The 21,009-nt window shown below is 40.9% G+C and overlaps 3 protein-coding genes and 1 pseudogene across 3 annotated transcripts; all 4 read right to left on the reverse strand.

Moving 5' to 3' along the window:
• Positions 1–758: 758 nt before the first annotated feature.
• On the reverse strand, positions 759–7,199 carry LOC135468939 (uncharacterized). Its single transcript, XM_064747429.1, has 7 exons — positions 6,060–7,199; positions 5,626–5,744; positions 3,929–4,046; positions 3,159–3,265; positions 2,346–2,543; positions 1,790–2,039; positions 759–1,355 (listed from the first exon to the last, which is right to left on the reverse strand). Exons 1-7 carry the CDS (start codon positions 7,153–7,155, stop codon positions 1,183–1,185), a joined length of 2,061 nt encoding a protein of 686 aa, XP_064603499.1. The 5' UTR covers positions 7,156–7,199; the 3' UTR covers positions 759–1,182.
• Positions 7,200–13,102: 5,903 nt separating this feature from the next.
• Positions 13,103–14,314, reverse strand: LOC135467334 (chitin deacetylase 1-like). The gene has a single exon (XM_064745104.1). It carries the CDS (start codon positions 14,312–14,314, stop codon positions 13,103–13,105), a length of 1,212 nt encoding a protein of 403 aa, XP_064601174.1.
• Positions 14,315–16,530: 2,216 nt separating this feature from the next.
• On the reverse strand, positions 16,531–17,312 carry LOC135467335 (chitin deacetylase 7-like; annotated as a pseudogene).
• A 1,884-nt stretch (positions 17,313–19,196) lies between these two features.
• LOC135467337 (chitin deacetylase 1-like) lies at positions 19,197–20,686 on the reverse strand. Its single transcript, XM_064745105.1, has 2 exons — positions 19,585–20,686; positions 19,197–19,201 (listed from the first exon to the last, which is right to left on the reverse strand). Exons 1-2 carry the CDS (start codon positions 20,684–20,686, stop codon positions 19,197–19,199), a joined length of 1,107 nt encoding a protein of 368 aa, XP_064601175.1.
• Positions 20,687–21,009: the final 323 nt, after the last annotated feature.

The following is a 21,009-nucleotide window of genomic DNA, read 5'->3' on the forward strand; positions in this document are numbered from 1 at the left end:
TTATTAAGAAATATAAAATATGCCATAAAATGAAAAAAAGAAAAAAAAATATTTTGGCATACCTGTATATTTTCCTTAACACCACAGCCTTCGTTTTATAGTAACTTTTCGTGATTCCTTAAAGTCCATTCGCTGGCTCATTTGTGTAAAGCGGCGTTCTCTCTCTCTGTCTAATGAACCCGTAATCTTGAATACAACTCTCATTTGTTCGGGGGCAACTTGAAATCGGGACCAACTTTCACAGCGCTCGGTAAATCAGATTTTCAGAACTTCTCGTAAATCACGTAGTAGTATATCGATATAACCCAGGCAACGACTTTTACGAAAACAGTCACGAGACATGTGACTTGGAAGGCCCGTTCACACGATGCATTGTATGATATAAACTTGACTTACACGACAGATGTTAACGTGTGAACATACGAGTTGTATCGACTTGTGACGCTTAAAATTTGTCGAGTACGAGTTGTATGAAATTGGTTTTGCTCTGTTTCTGTGCGATTTGTTGTTACCGCGCGAAGTTTTTCCAAAGTGTCCCCAGGAGGTTTGTGCCAGAAATGCTGTTGGTTTACTCCGGGGCATGCGTCACTCAAAATTACCCATAGTCACCTTACTAGAGTTTCTCAGTATGAACAATAGCCCAGAGTAAAACTAAGCCAGGATGAACATCTTCATGGGTTTCAGGAATAGGTCATGATTACCTATTATTATACATTAATTAATTGTACACATTGTTCTTGTGCAGACCGTTAGCAATCTGTTAAATTCAAGTTCATTTATTTATGAATGTACAATACCATTTCTTGTCGTTCTTCACATCGAATGATTCAACGGCTGCAACTGGTATATTTTTATATGGAAATATCTCTTGATGCTTGAAATAATATACACGTATCGCAGTTCAATTTACTTTTTCTTTTTACAAATCACTGAAACAAGATACGAAGGGTATATGGTGATACAACTTTTTGACAATAATTTAGGCATGTGCAGTTTTCTTGGGACCCCGTTCTGCAAAGTGCGAAACGTCATGGCAATGTATCCGGGCACTTCCGTATGCGTCACCACGAGAGTGCCGCTTACGCAAATTCGCGCACGCCTTGTTGAACGGGCCCCTGTGGTATATTATTATATTGGTCCGTTCTGTTTTATGCACGTAATTAGACAACCGTGAATTGGCAGTTATAATGTGTCACCACTTGCTAGTTTACTGGATTCAGGCTTTGAAATCTCTAGACTTTCCAACCCGAAGGTGCCTGGGTCCTCTGCCGTGTCTGCAGACTCACATTTGTACTTCAGATCGAGCACGTTAAACTCCGGGGAGGGATTTGTCACAGCACGGCTCAGATCTTCTCCTGAAAGCGACAAGCAACGTGTTAATCGTTCATAGTCAAAATAGCTCCGGAACTATTATTAAGAATCAGAGAAACTCCTTAAAACAGCTGATCAACGTTATCATCAGTGTTGAGACAGTAGACATAATGTGAATGGTAAAAACACCAATACTACACTTACACCGTCAATCCGTTATATATGTAAAAAGTTGTTGTATTTAGGAAGGTAAGCCTTATACTAAATTTGACCGTAAAACTAAGTTAATTTAAACCCATATCGGATGTATAGTTTGCTCCCTCATTTTTAAAAAGAAAATTGTTCTACCCATATTGCCAAGTATTGTTTTCCCGGCCAGAATGGTTGTGCTTCCATTGAGTAATATGTAGATATGGACGCTGCAATAGAGCTGGGGTAAGAAAGTGTGCATGTCTGTAAACTCGACTAAATCGCTTACCACCGATCCCATAAACCTGCATAGCTGCAATTTCTGGGTTCCTGGATTGGTCTAAGGCAAAGTTGGCGTGGTCACAGTAGAGAACATCTTGAAGCTTAGCCATGTCCTCGACCCTCATCCACCCGCAGGTGGGCGAGCCCGACGCCCCCTGGCCCACCGTGCACTCGCTTTGCCTAAAAGGTTGCTCGGCAGAACCCTGGCCACTGCTGCTTCCGTTTTCTGTCTTGTCTGCATCAGTGGCCGAACTTCCCTGAAACGGAATTCGGAAGCCATAACTCAACCGGGTACATATATGTCGAGCTCCTTGTCTTGGTTAAAGCATTGGGTATATTCTCCATCTCATGCAAATACATGACGTCTGCAAGGTGTTAGTAAAAACTAGAATTCAAAAATCGTAATACATAGCAAAGCGAAACTGTCGGTAGTATTTTATGCAGGTGTCGATATGTCAACATAGTTATAGTGTTTTAGGGCTAGAATTTATCTGTCCCTACACTACATTCTCACTCTCTAGCTATGCAGACATTCAAGAAAGATCCCGACTCATCTGTACTACCTGGTCTGATTTTTCTATATGACGGTCCTGCTCAGTCGATGGCTCCACCTGGTTTACATCCGGTGACGTATCTCTGTCGGGATCATGTCCCATTTGCCGCTTCGAGACGAGATTGGTCGTCTGCTCCTCTATCAATCGCTCTTGTAACGACCTGATGCACTTCTGTTGTTTGAGAACCAACAGCTTTAGCTCGTTAATCTGCGAAAAGAATCACAGGTGCATAACTGATGTCAACACTTGATGTGGAACCTGTGCCTCTAAAGTCATCGTTATCATTTATCAATCTCAACCAGCCTTATACAGACCAAATGTTCACAAAACTTCGTAATAAGTTTCTCGTAATTTCCTCGTAAATGACGTCACCTTATAGCACTATAACCCAGTCAACGTCTTTTACGAAAAAAGTTACCAGAAATATGACTTGCGAAGTTTTGTGAAAGTGAAAGTGGCCCCAATAGTCACAAATGTGGAAACCAGATCTATTTTGGTGCGCATCGAGTCGCTCTGCTTATACAAGAAGACAAGACCACGGCATTACCACGTCTTAGACAGCGGTTTCTAAAGACTTTACTCGTCAGCCTGACTTTCTTTGTATAAATCTAAGCAATACATTCACAAATAATTACATTACTTCAGTTTGTTACTTTATCACATGTTCTTAACAGTATTTAAGCCACTAGATCTGAAGGCAAATTCTCTTGTGATGTTGCTCGCTGGACAAATAAACTAGGCATATACTGTTTAAGTTTGTATCAATAGCCCTTTAAACTATATCAGTAAAAGAGAAACTCGAAAGTATACACGCCAAAGTACCTTATCCTGTTTCTCCACATTCAGACAGAAGGCTTTCTCCAGGTCATGCTTTGATTTCAGCAGTGATTTTAAATGTTGAGATTTGAGACGCCGACTGCTGTGACCACCTGGAAAAGTATGCACAAAGATGGCATATTTTTCCTTGAATCCTAAATGCATAACATGTTTGCAAATCGCGCCAAAATGCTTTCCGTTACAAGTGACAGGGGTACATATAACGCACTATGCATCTGTGTGCCATTTGTTCAAGATTGACAAGTAGTTAGTAACATATACAGCCCTAACAATAAACAGAACAACATCATGAGAAAGCTCTGAATGAACTTCACTTTGGAACATCTGAACACCAGGTATGGTGAATTCTTCACTGGGATTCACACGCTCTATATTCATGGTTTTGAAGTGATGTTATAGTTGCACTGAGGCAATCATCGGCATCCTCTGTGGTCACGGGAAACAGTTTAAGGGGTAGACAAAGCTTTAACCCAGAGCACCCTTGAATAAGATTTTACCGTAAAAAAATGAAAACTCTCAAGTAAGAATAATGCGCCTGGCTTTCAAATATAAGTTTTTAGTCCCTTCTATAAGGTACTAGAAATTTTCAAGTCAGCATCTCGCCCATTAATACCTATATTATTTATTACTCATTACGAAGAAGTCGGATGATCAAAATTAAATAATAGCTTCGAATTCCCACAACTGTTACGCCTCGAATGATACAAAGTTTAGACAGACCACTGAACAATAAAGATAATATACCCATCCCATACCATCTTTATTTGCCACGGCTGTTAACAACTGAACGTTCTCCCGCCGCAAATCAACCACTTCCTGTGTAAAAGCTCGGCTCATGGCATTCCAGTCTCTCTCCTTATCCTTCATGTATTTCTGAAATATGCACAGAATACCGAATAAAACATAGCTGGGCCTGTAAATGATGAATGATAGGCTTACCGCTGATGTGTTGGATAGGTTTTCAAGCGGCGAAGTTTTAGGTCTTGCTGAGAGTGACCGCTACGTCACAGACTTTCCCGAACTGTCAATGAACAACACGCGTTAAACCAATCATGATTAATATTGTTGCAAGTGGGTTCACCGTATACCCCACACATTTCTTACAATGGAGAATTGTGTAAAACACAACCAAGCCTATGAAAAATCGGTCATGAGCTGTGAACTCTCGTGTTCCTTTCCTTTATTACGTCACAATAAGTGGTATATGCGTGTTCATAAAAACAGATATGAAGTACACAAGCACTCCAACCTCATAGAAGAAAATGACGTGTTCTCCTGCGATAGGACCTTCTGTGTAGCTCGTCCTCGAGTCTCCCATTGTCCAATCTTTCTCTGAGGTCATGTCATCATGGTTTCACAGGGACAGAGGATAAAAAGCATTGCCCCTACATCATTTTTCTCTGTGACCTAAATTTTATACACTGCACAGCTAAATTACTGCGCAGACAGACGTCATTTTTCATTGTGACTCATGTATTCCATGGCGCGCCGTTGTGATGTCAACGCATTATACCAACGCTGTCTGCAATTGACGCAGCTAGTATGATTTTTTTTCTCAGCTCAACTTCACATATACGCAAGACTGGCGTAATGATGAATGTTGTAAGAACAAAATCGTTATCTGCAGGTATAGAAGGGTATATGGGAATTTAAACCCTGGATGTAAAATTTTAACCCTTCCCCACAGGCGGATAACTTATAACATTGCCAAGAGAAGGGGTCGTGGAACATCAAACGTGTGAGAGATCTATCCATTCTATGGAAGTTCAAGTTTTTCTGCCTATGTGAGAACGCAAATCATTATACAAAAGTTATTTGACTGCTTTTAATACTGGCCTTTTTTCGATAAATGGGGTATTTATGTCATATCCTGTCTTGATAATAGTGATGGTTATCGCCATATGACCTAACGGAATATTTTATTGACGTTTCATTATTATGACGCAATATGACGTCGAACACCATGACAACGCCTGTTTATGACGTAACTATCACTCGCCACCGTGGTAACTCGCAGTGGGCAAAAGAGGGAGGCTGAAGCTAGGCATCCCAAGCTTGTAGGTATAACATTGTGAGGTTTTTGTATCGTTCAGGTTAGGTTTTTATCTCATCTTTCATCAGTGACACTTGATATTTCAGCATTTTAACATTCATGCAAATGAACCGTAAGACATCTCATTAGCAGTTATCTGACAATCAGGTACCACTTTTACAAAAGTTCCAAAATCAGATTTCTCCCAACTTTTTTGGTACGGCTTGAGCGTCTAGGTTGTCTAAATCTATGCAATACATGCAACATGGTATAATACAAACAAAAATCTTGCGAAAGTGCAATCTGATCTGTAAACACAGGTTTACTTTGAACAGCTGGTGTTGCTAAGTTTAATTTTTAAGAAACTTTAATGGCGTGTCCCAGGATATAGTAGTGTGAGTGCAGAGACGCTGTGATTACCTCTAGTTGCCTGCGCTCTTCCCTCAGTGACCAGATCATCTGGATAGCCTGGTCTATCAAATCCTGGAGAAACAGCGAGTTCTGTATTCCCTGGTCAAAGCCAAGCTGGTGAGCGTCCTCTGGAACCGTCATTAAAAATTATGCATTGAAGAACTGACATTCGTGGTATTAACTATGGTATTAGACATGGTATTACGTACTTCGGTTCACAGACAGCGAAATTGCTGCATTACTCGATAAGGTAAGCCGATTTAAAAGCATGTAAGAAATGCACGAGCATGTTTCAGTAATGACATTTATCATAAAAATACGGAGGATTCCTTTTCTCTACACGAGTAACCGGATAACAAATGGTATTTCCTTCAATGTAAGGTGGTGCCTTATTAAGTCATTAATCAGTGGAGACATGCACCAGATGTGTATAATAAACGTACCGGTAAGTTTCTGATGAATCCACAGACATCTCTGGAACTCCTCTTGAAGGCCGGCAATCAGCAAGTCAGCGTCCACTTTCTCTTCCCCGATCATGCCCAGACGGCTACACGTCTGGGTGCACTGGTCCTGACAACCTGCATTCTCCACCCGATTATCATTATTCACGGGGGTGTCCGCGATTTCGGCCGACCTGGGCGTGTCGAGATCATTGCTCAGACCGGACAGAAAGACATACTTCAGAGCCTCCAGGACACTGAGGAGAGATTCCCGTATGTGAGATGTCCCTTCGTCCAGGTAACGCTCTGCGTCCTCCACGGTGGGTTTTTCAACCGGCGTGCTGTAAGGATGTTCTTCCGACGTGTTGGGCTTGTCTTCTACTTTCCCAGGAGTTTCCACTGCACATTCGCGCCCCTGGTCTGCGGCTGTTGGACAGTTAATCTGAGGTGTTTGCTTTTCCTTTTGTCTCTCGATGACCTTCCTCTCAACACCTTCTATAAGAGTGGTCAGTATATTTTGTCTGTCCTGGTCTGAGATTTTCTTTGGCGATTTCTGCTGATCCTGTATCAACACGGATTGTTCCTGGATGGAGGGTTCCTCGAATTCATCCTCGCTGTCTTCTTCCAGGAGCTCGCGCTTTAGTTTGATGATGGCTTCATCCACACAATCATCATCATAAGAGTCCGGATTGCCCGGAGGCCGGCTACGGACGTCTACAGCTTCAAAACTTTCCTCGGACTCGCGGCTGAGAAAGTCATCCGCTCGAAAGTGAAGTGGGCAACTTTCGGAGAAATATTCCCCAGGTGAAATATTACAGAAGCCTTCTTCTGTCAGTTCCGGGTCCACCTCATCTATTCTTGTGTCACCTTTGGACCGTTGAATAGAGCTGTCGTCAAGACTTATCTCAGGACTCCGCTCGAGGTTCACAGCCCTGGGACAGAGTTTAGGATCATCCGAGAGGGGGCCATTCTTGTTGATAATATACTCTACTTCATTATCATAGATCGGAGAATCCATGGAGGAAATCACTGAGTTCATAAGGTCTGTTACTGTATCAGCTTCGTGATCCGAGTGGGAAACGGGTGTCGTATCTGCCATTCTGTACAACTGCGACGTCCTTGTCAAACGCAGATGTTCTCAAAACGTTGACATGTTGTCACATCCTTTGTGACGCTGCGGTATTTCAGATGACGTTTAAGATTAATTAGTGACGTAAATTTACCGTCACGTGTTCTTGCGCGTGCGCTGGCATTGTTAACGTTGACGACGTCATGGAGAGACAGGTGGCCAAGGGGACGGAGTATAATATAGTCTAAACGACACCATTAATGGATGTCTGTACCTTTGTAGGTGTTGATCTCATTATTTTTACCGCCATGAGGAAGTTTGCATAGATTGGTGTCTTTTACTGTGAAAAGTTTACATGCATAAGGCCTTTTTAAAACAGAATATGGGTGATTTTTGAACACCTCCCATCCCAAATGGAACACCCACAAAAAATGCCACGTAATCTCTTCTGCTATGTCTTAAAAGTTCAAAAGGGCTTTTTCATACCATACTATATTATTTGTTCTCCGAGCCGCTTTAGATGTTCATTTTTTTAACGATCTAACGTAAACTTTCATTTCTGATAACGATTTAATCCATAAGTTTTATGTAAATGATCGAGGCGATAACTGCATTTTGGAATTTAACTTCTTCGCCTTGTAAGTTACACTCTGCAGTACAGTGGAAATATAAGCTGCGTTTCTTTGGTCTACTCCAGAGTCGAATGAAGGAGCGTAACTTTAATCAGCTTCTCCGTGGGGCACTATGCTATTGTACTGTTTATAAAAAAAGTTCGTTTTGATATGATGTCCGTAGATTTATGTTGCTAAGTATAATCAGATTGCTTAGTCCACACACTTGGCGATACTCATATCAATAAAATATAAACTTTTGTAATACGCCTTGAAGTACAAATCTTGTAGCTAAGTAAAACACTGAACTTTAACAGGTTAACCTAATTTGTTTATCCAACAAACTGCGTATCTTCATCAGATGTGAAGTATATATAAAAGATTTAGCGGCGTTTTCCGTTTAATTAATGTATCTAATTCACGCAATGTAGCCAAGTTTGTCGACATTCGCGATTTTGTGCCTATGTGATATGATAATATATTGCTATAGGGCTACCTGGTAGTATGGATCCTGTGTGACCAGTTTCGTGTAAACAGAATTTTTGCTGTCACGGAACATTCCCGATTGTAATCGTCTGTCCTTTACATCTGCTGTTAGTTAACGAACACAAATAAAGATACATTCAGCTTTCGTTGTCGAACGGCCGTTTGCTCCACTTAACGTACATGTATCATGGTTTCATTATACAAGCCCGCCAGATTTAATATCGATTAAAATTGCATTGATTGTATATGTGTGTACGTTTATTAGGATAAACGGCTTAGAATAATTTGGTTGCTTTTGATCAGCCATCCTCAAATATCTTTTTCAGTGCATGATGTAGTGTGTAACTAAAAGTATAGGAATACCTCCATGCCTTAGGCAATCCGATATAAATACCATACTGAATCCTCAAGGCATTAATCACCAAGAAACCATGGAACACGAAGCCTGGTTACTCTGAATCGTGACGTCATCGAAGATTGGCAGCTCTTCATTGACTACATGACGCGAGGATATTTCGGGAAAAGAAAATGTGTTATGTATGAACAAAATGACAACTTAGATGTAAGCGCCCGTGATTTTTCGCGTGCTATCAAGTGCAATATGGCTTATATGTAGTTTTTTTTAACATGTTAATTTTGTGCATACATGGTCATGCGACTGTTCTAGCTACTAAGCATGTGTTATAATATGTGCAGTCAATGTATATCGCGTAATATATATATATATATATATATATATATATATATATATATATATATATATATATATATATATATAAAAGCTATGTTTATGATCATGTTTAATTGCCAAATATATAGACACACATGTCCACAGTCAGATTGTACAACCATTCCATGCTATATATATATATATATATATATATATATATATATATATATATATATATATAAAAGCTATGTTTATGATCATGTTTAATTGCCAAATATATAGACACACATGTCCACAGTCAGATTGTACAACCATTCCATGCTTAATCTGGACGATTAAGATAACACACACATGTAAATGCAAAGGGGTTAGACTGTATTACTGGCTACTGTATTAATCCTGAGACTGCTTCACGCGTCTGTGTTGTAAATGTGGACAAGGTAAACCACATCGAGTTTTATTTAAGGTTAAACTTTGTTTCACTGTCAGTACCATCTGCATATAATTCTTCCTGTGTACCGCCCTGTGTACACTGTCAAATATAAGTGAAATATTAATTACCATATATCTTAATATTTATATAAACAGATTATGTTACTTCGGAATATGTATTGAGCTTTTGAAGGAATTTTAGAGCGCCCTCAACTTTTCAGTACAGTTTGCCAATACTTGCGTATGATGATCCAGGTTGCATTTATTTTGTCTTTCTCAACACTTACTCTAATTAGGCTACTCGATATCGATGTTGACAATTTTTTTTCTTAGATGTTTTTATTACATGACATCAGTTGGATAATCTGTTCAGAAAACCTTGTGTTTTACTCAACCTGTTCACCTAAAAACACGGGTGCGCTGCATGCTAATTACTGTACATGTAGAGCGATCTAATATATTCCCATCTGCACAAATGTACGTATTCCGAGGGATAAAGACCATTCTACCGTTAGGGTGTATATTGGTGGTAAATGTTACAGAGACGATTTTACCGTCAGGGTGTATATCGGTGGTAAATGTTACAGACACGATTTTACCGTCAAGGTGTATATCGGTGGTAAATGTTACAGAGACGACTTTACCGTCAAGGTGTGTATCGGTGCTAAATGTTACAAAGACAATTTCACCGTCAGGGTGTATATCGGTGGTAAATATTACAGAGACGATTTTACCGTCAGGTGTTTATCGGTGGTAAAAGTTATAGAGACGATTTCACCGTCAAGGTGTATATCGGTGGTAAATATTACAGAGACGATTTTACCGTCAGGGTGTTTATCGGGTGGTAAAAGTTATAGAGACGATTTTACCGTCAAGGTGTATATCGGTGGTAAATGTTACAGAGACGATTTCACCGTCAGGGTGTATATCGGTGGTAAATGTTGCAGAGACGATTTCATCGTCAGGGTGTATATCGGTGGTAAATGTTACAGACACGATTTCACCGTCAGGGTGTATATCGGTGGTAAATGTTACAGACACGATTTTACCGTCAGGGTGTATATCGGTGGTAAATGTTACAGAGACGACTTTACCGTCAGGGTGTATATCGGTGGTAAATGTTACAGACACGATCTCACCATCAGGATGTATATCGGTGGTAAATGTTACAGAGACGATTTCACCGTCAAGGTGTATATCGGTGGTAAATGTTGCAGAGACGATTTTACCGTCAGGGTGTATATCGGTGGTAAATGTTACAGAGACGATTTCACCGTCAAGGTGTATATCGGTGGTAAATGTTACAGACACGATTTTACCGTCAGGGTGTATATCGGTGGTAAATGTTGTAGAGACGATTTCACCGTTAGGGTGTATATCGGTGGAAAATGTTGCAGAGACGATTTCATCGTCAGGGTGTATATCGGTGGTAAATGTTGTAGAGACGATTTCACTGTCAGGGTCTATATCGGTGGTAAATGTTGTAGAGACGATTTCATCGTCAGGGTGTATATCGGTGGTAAATGTTACAGAGACGATTTCCCCGTCAGGGTGTATATCGGTGGTAAATGTTATACATTTTCCATGGTAAATATCACAAAATATTTTGTATTTTATATATCTTCTAGTCAGTTGTAATTTCATTTGGAATGTGTGATATATGTCCCTTGATATATGTATACTGTAAGAAATACAGAGAGAATGATACCATTGTGTTACATGGTAGCTTCCATTGCCTTCATGTGCTGCCTCCATCCCGTCTGCCTTGCAGTTGGGTCCCTAATAACAATAGATTTATTTATTTATCTGATAGTTGTTTTACGCCATACTCAAGAATATTTCACTTAGACGACTGCGGCCAACATTATGGTGGGAGGAAACTGGGCAGGACCTGTGGAAAACCGCGACCATCCGCAGGCTGCTGGAAGATCTTTCCACGCACGGCCAGAGCCGAAGCCAGCATGAGCTGGAGTTGAACTCACAGCGACTCACATCGGTGAGAGGCTCCCGAGTCAATGCGCCAATGCATTTTGATTGTAAAGCGGGCTTTATGTACGATATTAATAATGACGTCACATTCACTTGTACCTGATCCTAAAGTAAAGTAAAGTACTAAAGTACAATGTATAGGAAGGCCAATGTAATGTCAGATTGGCCTTTTCTTGCACGGGCACACATTACATGAGTAAAGACTCTTTTTCAGACCAGGTGAACAAAATGTCGTGTTACTTCATTGACGGCATACATAACCAGTATGGCCCACACACCCACTTTATAATAAAAATATACATGACTGCATTTCAGTCAGTGGGGAAAAAAACTAAAATTATTTTAAGATACTGTTTTCAACGGTGTTTCACGTAACTGGTGGAGGCTTCATTTTCACGTGGTCTTGTTCGAAACCTGTAGGTGTGTGATAGTCAAGTGACAACAGTTTGGCTATATAGAGCCTCAGTCTCATACTGATATTTTGAGTCTTATTTTTGTGTTATTATTGTGTGCGACATCATAACCAGACCGCTTTGGTGGCCTAACTGTTATAACGCCCGCCTCGAAGTCGTGAGACCTGGGATCAAACCCGGTCAGGTCATACCAAAGACTTTAAAAATGGTACTTGTTTCTGCCTCGCTTGGCCTTCAGCACTGAGAGGTAAGAACAACACACACACACACACACACACACACACACACACACACACACACACACACACACACATATATATATATATATATATATATATATATATATATATATATATATATATATATATATATATATATATATATATATATATATACATAACTGCGATACATACTGTGCCAGAAATACGTGTGAATGTACACGTATTATAAGTGAACCACGAATCACCTCATCTCTGTATACAACTTAGTTGTGTGTTGTTATGTACAATAGTCCGTCAACTCCAGAGAGATCCCGATCATGCATGTATACGTAGCCTACTAGGTTTGAGTCATATCTGTCACTTGGTGTATATCATACTACTCTCATCCCCAGGCAGTGCGGAACAACGATCCGCGTACTTAAAGGTGAATGGCGATATCTTCGTGAACATCTCACGGCCATGATTAATTGCGGTAAGACACATATTTTGCTTAAATCGATCGTCACTTTTTTCTTTATTATGCACTCTTTGGATTGCACTTCACAATTAGCGATCTGTATGGGATATACGACGGGGTCATGTAAATGCATGACTAAATTTTCGTCCCTAGAGCACAGCCTGCCGATATTGTACATCGTCATTTAGTAGGCATCTATATTTCTTAAATTTTTCCTTTTTTTTACGGCTTTGGGTTTATTAAAATAGTGCAAGTTGATAAAAATATGCGCATATAGTTGTTACAATATGTGACTTTCTTTGTTGTTCTCTTTTCTTCACAGCCAAACACAAAAAGCATTCTAGATACGATGATGTCATCAATTGTTATTTTTTTACAGTGATCACGATGAATACGAAGGTCACTTTCTTACAATAGACATTTGTTATGACCTCGATACGTGAATATAGGTTAATTTTAAGTTATATGCGCATAGCCCATATCGAAGGAACGAAAGGCAGCGCAAAATTAAAGTTATGTTAAATAGGTAGTCAAAGAAAATTTATCAATAAACATTTATTTAGCGATATACAAGAAATCCATATGTATTTATTCACCCTTACACTTTCAGAAGCATTCCCAACACAAGTTTCGCTTGCTATTACGTGCAACAAAGGAGAAACCAGGAGAAGGTTTAAAATTCCAACCTCTCCACCAAATCACCAGGTAAATAGCATTTGTAATAAAGACAATGTAAGTAGTAAGACACAAGGTACTTGTATTCTGTCAGAGTCAGCCTTGCCAAACAAGACGGTGGATTTACTCTTCCTTTTAAGTTGCGTTATGCTGATGGGATCGCCTTCCTTTTCCAGTGTCTTAAGTTCTCCTCCCTTGCTCTCTGCACAGCTCCACGGTAGGAAAGAGCCGATCTTACTCAGCGGAGTTGGCTTTCTCATCCATTCTATTGCCTGGTGCATGGACACGAAAAACACGCCAGGCTTTGACAAAGCTTCCCTGAAGAATTTCTGGAAGCCTTTCAGTTTCGCGTCACCTCCAGGACTCAGAAATCCCACCGAGTTTATGTTCAAAACAAACGGCGTACGGTCATTGACGTAAAAGGCATTAAAATTATGCCACAGGAAATCGGACATTTCTTTTTCTGTAGTGGCGGGGAATTCTGTGGAATAAGAATAAACACTTGTTGACTTGTGACCGGCCTGTGTCCCATTGAACAAAGTAACACTGGGTATAACCCAGAGGCCGGTGTACGTATTGGTTGGGCATTTGCCCATCACACATCGGTGTGGCCAAGTGAAATCCAAGGTAGAAGGCCACGAATTAGTTTCAAAGATTGATCTCCTGCTCATTCTCAAAGAAGCGTCGTACTCGAAGTCTTCGTACTCCAAGACCTGATACTGCACATTGCCGGCGGCGAAAAATGCCGGATTTCGGTAACCACGGATATCCTGACGAAGAATCTTAGCATCTTTCATGAATTTTTGTAGCGGTTTCAATACCTCTGTCTTCATGCTGGTTCTGTTGATGGAGGTCCAGTAGTTGTATTTTGGCGTTCCCAGTTGGCTGTTCAGGCCGATCTCTATGCCACGCTTGTGCCATTTTTTCACAAGATCCACTTCAGTGCTTTGTCCAGGAACGAACATGGTTGCCCCAATTCGACAGCCGTTCGGGTTCCGTAATGATGTGGGTAACAACTGGTTGTAGTGCTCATCCCTTTGATTGTCCAGGTTGCCATCTAATGCAACCAACACCATCTGTGGCACCTCATTGGGGTTCATATCGAGCGGAATGCCAGCATCGCTACAGTAACAGTTCGGCAGGTTACAGTTTGTGCCCTGCTCACAGGTAGCGGCCGAACTTAATGTGACGCTGTACAGTGACAGCGTCAGCACGAACAAAGGTGCAGACTTCATCATCATCAGTGCAGTTCTTCAGTACACTTAGCTATTAAGGTAATATCCATCAGTTAACATGCCCAGCTTATGTATCAGACAACATGATTCTTCGTTCTGTCCAATATACCTGCGACTCTCTCTCATACCACCACAACTGCTCTCATCTGATATCAGCGTTCAGACGACAGACAGACCTATTATACCCGTTGTTAAACGAGCTCTGTCTCTCTGAGATGAGTGGGGGTTCTTCAATGCAGCCACAAACACTAAGTCGTTCCACTTGACAAATTCTCATTTAAGTCTTTTTTTTAGCTCTAAATATAAATCCTACGAACAACGCTGTACTGGTTTTTCTAGGCCTGACGGTTAAAAAAAGGACCAACACAACTAGTAATGAAGTAAACGCCTTGAGCTCAAGGCTCAGTTTTGCATCATGCCTGTGAGGTCCTCGCTTTTAGTGGACAGATACAAAAAGAGAGATAACGGTTAAAAAATTAGACTGGTCTTAAATGAGGCACCCTGCCCTTCAGTATATGATGTCTCACGCTCAGTTTGAGGATAAATCTGTGGGTGGGGTGGACATTAGCTTCGGAACAAAAATTTAAGAACTAGTGAAATGGATTGAAACTAATTTAATGTTAGTGAAATATACATAATAAACGTTTTATACAATTAATCGGCGCCTGGGAAGAGAAGTTATGTAAATTAAACATGATCATCGTTCATATTTCAAAAATATCTTCGGGTACTAATATTAAAATGTACGACATCTGTCATCAATAAACTACGAATATTTTCTGTTCTGTTCTGTTTTCTGATCAGGCAGTCAAGCGTTACATGTCGTGAGCAGAGGTCACATGCCACATTTTAACACCGTGCCTGTGATTTCACAAGGTCATACACTATGCGCTTCGTTTTAGAGAGCATATCAGAGCATTTTCTTGCATTTCAACACGTAACAAACCGTTATCTCACGCAAAATCATATCTAAATCTCAGACACTTTCCAGGTCTTGAGTTTATGACAGGACATAGTATTTATACAAAAAGACTACAGCATAGAGAGTAAAACCAGAGCAATGATGACAATATGATAGCTGGAAAAGGATCACACATAATCGGTGAATTCCGGTCATTGGTCAGTTTACCTCAGAGTTTTATTGCTAATAACTGCTCACGGGAATGCTTAAATGTCAGCAACTTATACGCCCCCTAGCACAATCGCTTAAGCAGAATTAGGTAAAAAAAAACACAGTAATGATAATAGCCATTTATTAGTATTACTAAAATACTATGTTGCCATCGTGCTTAATAGACGATGACACGAAAACAATGCTAATGGACCACATCTTACATTGATAAGTGATGGAAATTCTTTCGGGAGACTTTACTGCCTATCAAACAGAGCTGTTTAACCGTCTTGGATTCTGTAGATACCTAGATTATTCTATATATTTGTTTATTTCATTGGTTTTTTTCCCCATACTAAAAAATGTTTCACTTTTACGAAGGCGGCCAGCATTATATGGTTGTAGGAAACCAGACAGAGCTGGGGAAACCCACGACTATCCACTGGCCGCTGGCAGACTTCCAACGTACGGTCGGAGTATTCTACATATGTGCATCTTGTTTGAAACACTAAAGGATGAGGGAAGAGGAGGTTGGTGGTGGAAATGCTTTTCCCCCACTCCTTCTCCACCTGTACACTACCCTGTTTCTGCTGATAAGTCACGATATGCACGAATTTTAGGTCTAGACAGTTCTCAGGTAGACATGCATGGATAGCTACACTGCAAGTGGTCGTTTTAACCATCTCTGTACATGTATATTTTCGGCCTTAATGGGCTTGGAATGCCCTCGTTTAATTGTTTAATCGTTTAAACACACGCAAGTCACGTTTAACGTTTTGTTGATTGTTTCCCAGTGCGTTTATTTGGCTATAACAGACTTCAACAGCACTTTGTCTTTTGTCACTTAAACAGCGGCATAATAGCTCCGCCGGTATGTCTGTATTCCTGTAATTAATTGCTACACCCCAATGCAGATGGGATCGCTTTTCTTTTCCGGTGTCGTAATTTCGGGATTGCTCTCAGGGCGCCTCCACGGTAGGAAAAAACCGATCTTACTCAGCGGAGCTTTCTCATCCACTCTATCGCCTGGTGCATGGACACGAAAAACACGCCAGTTTCTGACGTAGCTTCCTTGAAGAACTTCTGGAAGCCTTTCAAGTTTGTGTCAACGCCAGGAAATTCCTTGTTCTGTAGTGGCGGGAAACTCTGTCGAATAAGAATAAACGTTGGTTGACTTGCGACCGGCCTCTGTCCCAATGAACAAGGTAACACTGGGTATAACCCAGAGGCCGGTGTAAGGATTAGTTGGGCATTTGGCCATCACACATCGGTGTGGCCAAATGAAATCCAAGGTAGAAGGTCATGAATTGTTCTCCTGCTCATTCTCAAAGAAGCGTCGTACTCGAAGTCTTCGTACTCCAAGACCTGATACTGCACATTGCCGGCGGCGAAAAATGCCGGATTTCGGTAACCACGGATATCCTGACGAAGAATCTTAGCATCTTTCATGAATTTGTGTAGCGGTTTCAATACCTCTGTCTTCATGCTGGTTCTGTTGATGGAGGTCCAGTAGTTGTATTTTGGCGTTCCCAGTTGGCTGTTCAGGCCGATCTCTATGCCACGCTTGTGCCATTTTTTCACAAGATCCACTTCAGTGCTTTGTCCAGGAACGAACATGGTTGCCCCAATTCGACAGCCGTTCAGGTTTCGTAAAGACGTGGGTAACAACCTGTTGAAGTGCTCATCCCTTTGATTGTCCAGGTTGCCATCTAATGCAACCAACACCATCTGTGGCACCTCATTGGGGTTCATATCGAGCGGAATGCCAGCATCGCTACAGTAACAGTTCGGCAGGTTACAGTTTGTGCCCTGCTCACAGGTAGCGGCCGAACTTAATGTGACGCTGTACAGTGACAGCGTCAGCACGAACAAAGGTGCAGACTTCATCATCATCAGTGCAGTTCTTCAGTATACTTGAGCCAGTAAGGTAATATCCATCAGTTAACATGCCCAGCTTGCATTTATCAGACAACAGACGAACCAATTATACTCGTTGTTAAAGAAGCTGTGTCTCTCTGAGATGAGTGGGATCTCTATTCTTTTGAACCACTAACACTAATCCTTTCCACTTCACGATTTCTCATTTAAGTCTCTTTTTTCAAATTAAATTCTTCTTAAATAAGGCTCCCTGCCCTTCAGTAAATGATCGTATATGTGTGCATTCCTGAAATTAACAGCACACCATCGTGATTGATTTATGTATTCATTTATTTAATTGTGTTGCGCCGTACTCAAGAGTATTTCACTTAAGGAATCCAGCATAACTGGACTTGAACTCACAGTGGTCGCATTAGTGAGAGGCCCCCTTGTGCTACGCCAGCAAGCTAACCACTAGGCCACAGAGGCCTCTACCTTCGAGGTCTTACGTCTGTTCTAACCAGGCATGTGTAAATTCTAAATATTGTGCCTAACACTTGTAATGAATGTACTCTCGAATGTGTTTTACAAATACTGTGCGCACTATAATAAGTCAGTTGTATTCAAAATCGTCCATAAGTTTTCATACAAAGACAAAAACGATTGATGCAAACGTCTGTCTGAGAAGACTGTAAATCTTTGTCAGGTCCACCAGACTTGAAGCATCTGGATTTAGAGAACAAGCGTTCCAGTTTAGCTTAAAACGACATACTGCCGACGGCGAAACAATTGTGCTGTTAGTTTAGACGTCTTCTAAATAAAGCTGAGACTTTCAAATGTCTGCTAACAAGTATCTGACTTTGAGTGAACAGTTGATTCTGGCGGCTCTGATTGGGGTTTTACGTCGTGCTCAGCAATTTTTCAGTCATATGACGACGAAGGAATTCCTAGGGTGTATGTAATGTACCTCCTTGTTGCAGGACGGATTTCCACCGGTCTTTTATCTAGTGCTGGTTCACTGAGATGATATACCGAAGGCAAGTTATGCCGCCCCGCCCGAGCCATTTTACTGATACGGGTCAATCAGTCGTTGCACTATCCCCTCCATGCTGAACGCCACAACTTCTTCTTTTAGGTGTGACTCCAACCAGGATTGGTCCTGGATCTACCTCTTCCGAAGCGGACGCTATACAAACTGTGTTATCCGGGCCGGTGTGAGTGAACAGTTGAATGCTCAGTTTTATCCGAGGGTTCCCTTCGATCATCAACTCACTGAAGTTGCTATACATGTAGTTAACGACCATCATAGGCACTTGGAACATATCTAGCATTCAAGTACAACCCATTTAGGCTTCACCAAATAAAGTTGTTGATTTTAAGTGGATATGACAAGTCAACTGTAATATTTTGCGTATCATGGCCAATCTACGAGCGCACATCAAGTGAAGCACTGGTAATCCACTGGTTTGCTACAGGCTTGCTACTAGTTTGCTGAAAGAGAACTTTAGGCATGGCTAAGACGACTACAGATGCTTGCGGAAATGAGCTACGAGATGAAGAAATCTTCGTAGAGACATAACACACAGTACAAAAAAAATTGAAGACTAATTAAATGATTGTGCAGCGTGATTTCACTCATTCCATTTGCTAATAGAGAAGAGCTCAATGCACATTTCAATTCTTTATTAAAATATTAAAACACTTTTGCACAACACAGCTTATTGTGTACGGGCTACCTTTTCCGACGTATAGACGACACTAGTTTAAGCCAGATTGGCCCATTCTTCACTTGTAATACACGATTACACTCAAAAAATTGAATCTATTAATTTTAACAGAAAGTCTGTTGTCGGAGTGATGCTAAAGCGTATTCTGCTATTTCATCTTTGTGTTCTATTATTATTATTCTGTCGATTATTCTGTTAAATATAACACACATATTTTATTAATTCAACATAACGATTCTGTTAAATTAACAGGATATTATGTTGAATGTGACACATTCTTATGTCGTAACAGAATGCATTCTAGCATCACTCAGATAACAGACTTTCTGTTAAAATCAACAGATTCATTTTTTGCTAACCATCACAAATAGTCACAAAGACAGGAATGTACTATAGAATATACACAGCTTTGACTCCAATCACTTAAGGTAGGTAAGGTTTTTCCATGCATTCAAGATTTTTTTATTGATAAGAATAAATTAATCTCACAGTAATTTGAACAAAAACTATAAGTGATGTCATGAGTATGCATGGTTTCATAGCTGATGCTGTACTACGAGGCGAAAACAATATACCGCCCTTTTCTTTGCGTGTTTTTGAGTCCCAGCTAAACAAAGGAGAATCGGGTCTAATCGCTTCTGGAGGTGAGTCAGGGCCTTCAGCTGCCCCACCCCGACTCCGGCGGGCCTCAGTTCTCTGAGGGTACGTCCTGAAGGGTTTGTTTATGGCAGAGGACTGTAAGGGACATTGCCACTCCCTGAACAGATGCAATCTGCTGACGGGATAAGGATTGTGTAGCCATTTCACAGCATTCTCAACACTAACTATGTAAATATCATCAAACAAAGACAATTGATTAAGGAAAGCCTCTATGTTTTGCACGTATCCTCTGCCACTTTGTAGCCAATCAGAATCGATCTGTATCAGAAACGGTGCTCTGTTTCCTATGTAAAATTCTCTCAGATTGGCTAAAAGAAGGTTTCTTATGCTTTCAATGCCCGGCAACGTCGAACAGTTACGTAATGTGTAACAGTTGATGTTAAGTCTATCGCTGAACATTGACGTCATCGGAAATTCCATCAGGTTAGGGAAATCCCCCTGGTTACAATGCCCCCTTGTATCACAAGGAGGTAGTGTCCAGCCCCTGGTCAGACGGAAGGGCCACTGGAAAGATACGCCATCTCTCGGTTTGTTCACCATTAATGTGGAATCGTATGTAAATCCTATATATGACAAGGCATTGAACAGCTTCCTACCGGCCATACCCGGGTCGCTACTCCGCCATCCAAGAACCTTTTGAAGATGAGGAATCTTTGCGGCCATTTCGGTTTTTACTCGAAGAATCACGTTATAAGCGGATTTCTCTGTCTCATTGGTAAAATCTATATCCCCAAGAAGCGACACCTCCATCCCTCTTTGAATTTCAGCGTAGGCGCTTCCGATATCCACATCCGCTGTACTCGCAAAAGTTGTCATGGAGACTGGACAATCATCCGGGTTCCTACGATTTGCGTTGAAGAGTTTTTGGCTAATATCGGCAGGCAAAATTCCGTTAAACGTGATAAGAACTAGCTGTGGTATTTCCATTGATTTGAAGTTCTTGATAGAATCATCTGGTAGGCGACAGTCTATTCCGGGTGTACATATATCTGACAAACTCACTCCCATCTGAGACATTACCCATACAACAACAACGACGACGACGGTGGTATTCATGTTTGATCTGGGAACTTCAGATACAAGGATGCCTCAAATGGTTTAGTTCTTGTTGTAAAGCAGGATAGACATTATATATGACTTCAATTAACTTTAGTTAATAAAGCGTCACAAGCAGAGGAAGTGTTCCTCCCTTAACATCTTTGAAAAATACCTCACTTTTAGAGACGAAGTAATCAGGTCTTCACTGACATCGTCAACAAATAGTCCCGGTAACCTCTGCCAACTTCAGTTTGAACTGTAGTACATCGCCGGGGATTTACTCAGCTTTGCCACACTTTTGT

This window comes from Liolophura sinensis, chromosome 6, assembly GCF_032854445.1.
Source record: "Liolophura sinensis isolate JHLJ2023 chromosome 6, CUHK_Ljap_v2, whole genome shotgun sequence".
NCBI lineage: Eukaryota > Metazoa > Mollusca > Polyplacophora > Chitonida > Chitonidae > Liolophura > Liolophura sinensis.